The sequence below is a fragment of the Electrona antarctica genome (genome assembly GCF_951216825.1).
Source record: "Electrona antarctica genome assembly, contig: scaffold_295, whole genome shotgun sequence".
Classification (NCBI taxonomy): Eukaryota; Metazoa; Chordata; class Actinopteri; order Myctophiformes; family Myctophidae; genus Electrona; species Electrona antarctica.
In genome coordinates this window covers 17,501-22,500 of record NW_027638048.1, presented here as the reverse complement: position 1 = coordinate 22,500, position 5,000 = coordinate 17,501, and the positions used below count along the sequence as shown (strand labels likewise).

The following is a 5,000-nucleotide window of genomic DNA, read 5'->3' as shown; positions in this document are numbered from 1 at the left end:
ATGGCCCCGCCCACACCGTTACTGTTCCTCCAGAGCCGTTAGCTCCTGGTTTAGCCGCGGCCTTTAGTTGTCATGCTCTTTTCTCTCAAACGACGCCGCTGCCCGCTGCCCGCCGCTGCCCGCCGCTGCCCGACGCGGCGCGACGTGGCTTTGAACTAATCGCCGATGTTCGGAGGTCATTTCTGATTATCCTGTGATCGCGGCATTTTCTAGAGCAAGGATTGGCCTTATTTTAGCTCGGTAGCATTAAGGCTAATACTTTAGCATCTAAGATGGAAGCCAAACCCGGACGCGAGTCATAGTGGAATGCCCTGAAATCACCCGCCACCCAAGCACCACCACTTTCCATCACCAGATGGCCCTCAATGTGTTAATAGATTACAGTTAGCACACTGTACCTGAAGCACCCCCCCCTTTTTCCCTCCTTTATGATGAATTCCAGTTCTGTTATATAGAAGTGTCTATTTGTACGTCTCTAAATGTTTTGATGAATTGAACAAGGTGGACCCTCTTGTAAACAAGTATAATGCTTTATGGTGTCGTCCACTCACAGTTAACAGTCTGTGTATTGAGTTGTGCTTGAAACGTAATGTAATTCTGCAAACTGTTAATAAATACTTCAATCAATCAATCAAACGGTCTAGTATTGTAACAGGCGGAGTAACAAACCGTACCTGAACTGCTTGGTCGTCAGCCTTGCTGGAAGCCGTTAACACAGCTACACAACGAGACAGGGCCTCCAGCAACACCTACACACACGCGCACACACACGCACACACACACACACACACACACACACACACACACAATTACAATTCATTCCTTGACATGAAATAGTGTGAGAACCATAGATATATATAAAGTCCAGATGGCTCAAGGCGGAGTTTCTGACGTCGTTCACCCGGCAGCCATCTTACTTCGGGGCTACAGTACAGTATGTTCAATGGCAGCTCAAACAGAAACAGTCATAACTCGCTCAAATCTTGACGGATTTACAAACGGGTTGGTTTATTACAAACGTTGTCAACGTGGCTATGATTCAGGACGCTTATCTGCTTAATTTATGTTTTTTATATGAACGTCGTATAAAATCATATACGTATGCGGACGTTTCTGACGTTTATAACAAACCAAACCGTTTGAAAATCGGTTGAAAATTGAGCAAGTTATGGTCATTTAAGAGTACATGCCCCATAGACACAATGTTATGTGTCCCGAGGTAAGATGGCCGCCACGTAACGACGTCGCTCTCCATTGGCCAACAGCGCGGGTGAGCTATCTAGAGTTTATATATATCTATGGTGAGAACCACCGATACAGAAACTGATTTAGAAGACATTAATATAACCCCTTATGGACAGGAATCCCCTTTTGGGGTTTTAAAGCACTATGTTATACTTTAGCTGTTGATCTACAAGCTCGTAGCGCGGCACCGACTGCCACGCTACGAGCTTGTAGATCTGCTATTTTTGAAAAATCGTCTAAATGTGGTGCAAATCTTTGAATATATATTCTTTCAGAGCGAACGTTTCTAACTGAAATCTTTGCTTCTGGGGGCGTGGGGGGCCGGGGGGTCCCTGGAACAACATATTTTCAGATGGGGGTATGCGGCCAAATACAGATCATTCTGGGGGTCCTTGGCATGAAAAAGGTTGAGCTAAACGGGTCAAGGTGGTCGTCACCTCGATGCCGCTCTCTCGCCGCAGCTCCTCTGCGTTGAGCGCTGAACAGTTGACGGTGTGGAACGCCAGCTCCGTGGCGGCCGGGAGGAGGGGCGACGTTTTGGAGAACAGCTGGTCGTCCCCCGTCTCCATGGTGATGGTCTTGATGAGCATGGGGTAGCCGGCGTACTTATACGGCTCCAGTTCTGAGGAGAGGAGAGGTCAAAGGTTAAAGGTCACTTATACGGCTCCAGTTCTGAGAGGAGAGGTCAACAGGTCAAAGGTTACAGGTCACTTATAGGAGAGGTCAAAGGTTAAAGGTCACTTATACGGCTCCAGTTCTGAGAGGAGAGGTCAACAGGTCAAAGGTTACAGGTCACTTATACAGTGTTAAGTGTAGTTAGATGCAGTGATCCAGACCTTGTTTATGGACTAGGTTAGTTAGATAAGTTGATCCAGACCTTGTTTGTGTCGGTTGAAGAGGATGGTTAGGGGTTAGCGTTAGGGTAGGTTAGGGTAGGTTAGGGTATGGGTAGGTTAGCGTTAGGGTTATGGTTCAGTGATCCAGACCTTGTTTGTGTCGGTTGAAGAGGATGGTTAGGGGTTAGCGTTAGGGTAGGTTAGGGTTAGGGTATGTTAGGGTATGGGTAGGTTAGGGTATGGGTAGGTTAGGGTATGGGTAGGTTAGGGTATGGGTAGGTTAGGGTTAGGGTGTGGGTAGGTTAGGGTAGGGTAGGTTAGGGTAGGTTAGGGTATGGGTAGGTTAGGGTATGGGTAGGTTAGCGTTAGGGTAGGTTAGGGTATGGGTAGGTTAGGGTATGGGTAGGTTAGGGTATGGGTAGGTTAGCGTTAGGGTAGGTTAGGGTATGGGTACGTTAGGGTATGGGTAGGTTAGCGTTAGGGTAGGTTAGGGTATGGGTAGGTTAGGGTATGGGTACGTTAGGGTATGGGTACGTTAGGGTATGGGTACGTTAGGGTATGGGTAGGTTAGGGTATGGGTACGTTAGGGTATGGGTAGGTTAGCGTTAGGGTAGGTTAGGGTATGGGTAGGTTAGGGTATGGGTAGGTTAGGGTATGGGTAGGTTAGCGTTAGGGTAGGTTAGGGTATGGGTAGGTTAGGGTATGGGTAGGTTAGCGTTAGGGTAGGTTAGGGTATGGGTACGTTAGGGTATGGGTAGGTTAGCGTTAAGGTAGGTTAGGGTATGGGTAGGTTAGGGTATGGGTAGGTTAGCGTTAGGGTAGGTTAGGGTATGGGTACGTTAGGGTATGGGTAGGTTAGCGTTAAGGTAGGTTAGGGTATGGGTAGGTTAGGGTATGGGTAGGTTAGGGTAGGTTAGGGTATGGGTAGGTTAGCGTTAGGGTTCAGTGATCCAGACCTTGTTTGTGTCGGTTGAAGAGGATGCTCTGTGTCTTGAGGATGAGGATGATGTTTTCGGGGTCCGGCCCGTCGATGAAACGAGCCGACTTAGTGCAGAGAAACTCGTACGCTTTGTTGACCTTCTCGAACATGTCCTAAAAAACCCAAAACAAACACAAGGAGAGCAAGATGTTTATATACTAACTGGCAGCCATCTTCAGCCGTTTCGGCCGTTGGCCAAAACACGTTCGTTGTGTTGCTGCTTGCAGCTTTACCTACTGTATCCCAATTAAGATGAAACAATAAAGATAATAATAAATCTTTTTTTCTTCTAACAAATTATTTATTCTTAGGTCTTAGGTCTTTAAATAAATACTTTTTGAAAAGTCACCCTGCGACTCACCCTGCGACTCACCCTGCCGTCTGGAGGGTCTGGATTATAGAGACTCACCCTGCCGTCTGGAGGGTCTGGATTATAGAGACTCACCCTGCCTTCTGGGGTCTAGTCTGGATTATAGAGACTCACCCTGCCTTCTGGGGTCTAGTCTGGATTATAGAGACTCACCCTGCCTTCTGGACTCTAGTCTGGATTATAGAGACTCACCCTGCCTTCTGGACTCTAGTCTGGATTATAGAGACTCACCCTGCCTTCTGGGGTCTAGTCTGGATTATAGAGACTCACCCTGCCTTCTGGACTCTAGTCTGGATTATAGAGACTCACCCTGCCTTCTGGACTCTAGTCTGGATTATAGAGACTCACCCTGCCTTCTGGGGTCTAGTCTGGATTATAGAGACTCACCCTGCCTTCTGGACTCTAGTCTGGATTATAGAGACTCACCCTGCCTTCTGGACTCTAGTCTGGATTATAGAGACTCACCCTGCCTTCTGGGGTCTAGTCTGGATTATAGAGACTCACCCTGCCTTCTGGACTCTAGTCTGGATTATAGAGACTCACCCTGCCTTCTGGACTCTAGTCTGGATTATAGAGACTCACCCTGCCTTCTGGACTCTAGTCTGGATTATAGAGACTCACCCTGCCTTCTGGACTCTAGTCTGGATTATAGAGACTCACCCTGCCGTCTGGAGGGTCTGGATTATAGAGACTCACCCTGCCTTCTGGACTCTAGTCTGGATTATAGAGACTCACCCTGCCTTCTGGACTCTAGTCTGGATTATAGAGACTCACCCTGCCTTCTGGACTCTAGTCTGGATTATAGAGACTCACCCTGCCTTCTGGGGTCTAGTCTGGATTATAGAGACTCACCCTGGCTTCTGGACTCTAGTATGTATTATAGAGACTCACCCTGCCTTCTGGACTCTAGTCTGGATTATAGAGACTCACCCTGCCTTCTGGACTCTAGTCTGGATTATAGAGACTCACCCTGCCTTCTGGACTCTAGTCTGGATTATAGAGACTCACCCTGCCTTCTGGACTCTAGTCTGGATTATAGAGACTCACCCTGCCTTCTGGACTCTAGTCTGGATTATAGAGACTCACCCTGGCTTCTGGACTCTAGTCTGTATTATAGAGACTCACCCTGCCTTCTGGACTCTAGTCTGGATTATAGAGACTCACCCTGCCTTCTGGACTCTAGTCTGGATTATAGAGACTCGCCCTGCCTTCTGGGGTCTAGTCTGGATTATAGAGACTCACCCTGCCTTCTGGACTCTAGTCTGGATTATAGAGACTCACCCTGCCTTCTGGACTCTAGTCTGGATTATAGAGACTCACCCTGCCTTCTGGACTCTAGTCTGGATTATAGAGACTCACCCTGCCTTCTGGACTCTAGTCTGGATTATAGAGACTCACCCTGCCTTCTGGACTCTAGTCTGGATTATAGAGACTCACCCTGCTTTCTGGACTCTAGTCTGGATTATAGAGACTCACCCTGCCTTCTGGGGTCTAGTCTGGATTATAGAGACTCACCCTGCCTTCTGGACTCTAGTCTGGATTATAGAGACTCACCCTGCCTTCTGGACTC

At 47.9% G+C, this 5,000-nt stretch overlaps 1 protein-coding gene across 1 annotated transcript in view; it reads right to left on the bottom strand.

The window, feature by feature from the left end:
- dnajc13 (DnaJ heat shock protein family (Hsp40) member C13) overlaps positions 1–5,000 on the bottom strand; it is a gene marked incomplete at its 5' end in the record, with an annotated part of 61,157 nt that overhangs the window by 41,481 nt on the left and 14,676 nt on the right. The window contains 3 exons of the mRNA XM_079531334.1: positions 675–749; positions 1,683–1,867; positions 3,038–3,173. Coding sequence (XP_079387460.1) covers positions 675–749; positions 1,683–1,867; positions 3,038–3,173 — 396 coding nt within the window. The remainder of the gene's footprint in view (positions 1–674; positions 750–1,682; positions 1,868–3,037; positions 3,174–5,000) is intronic.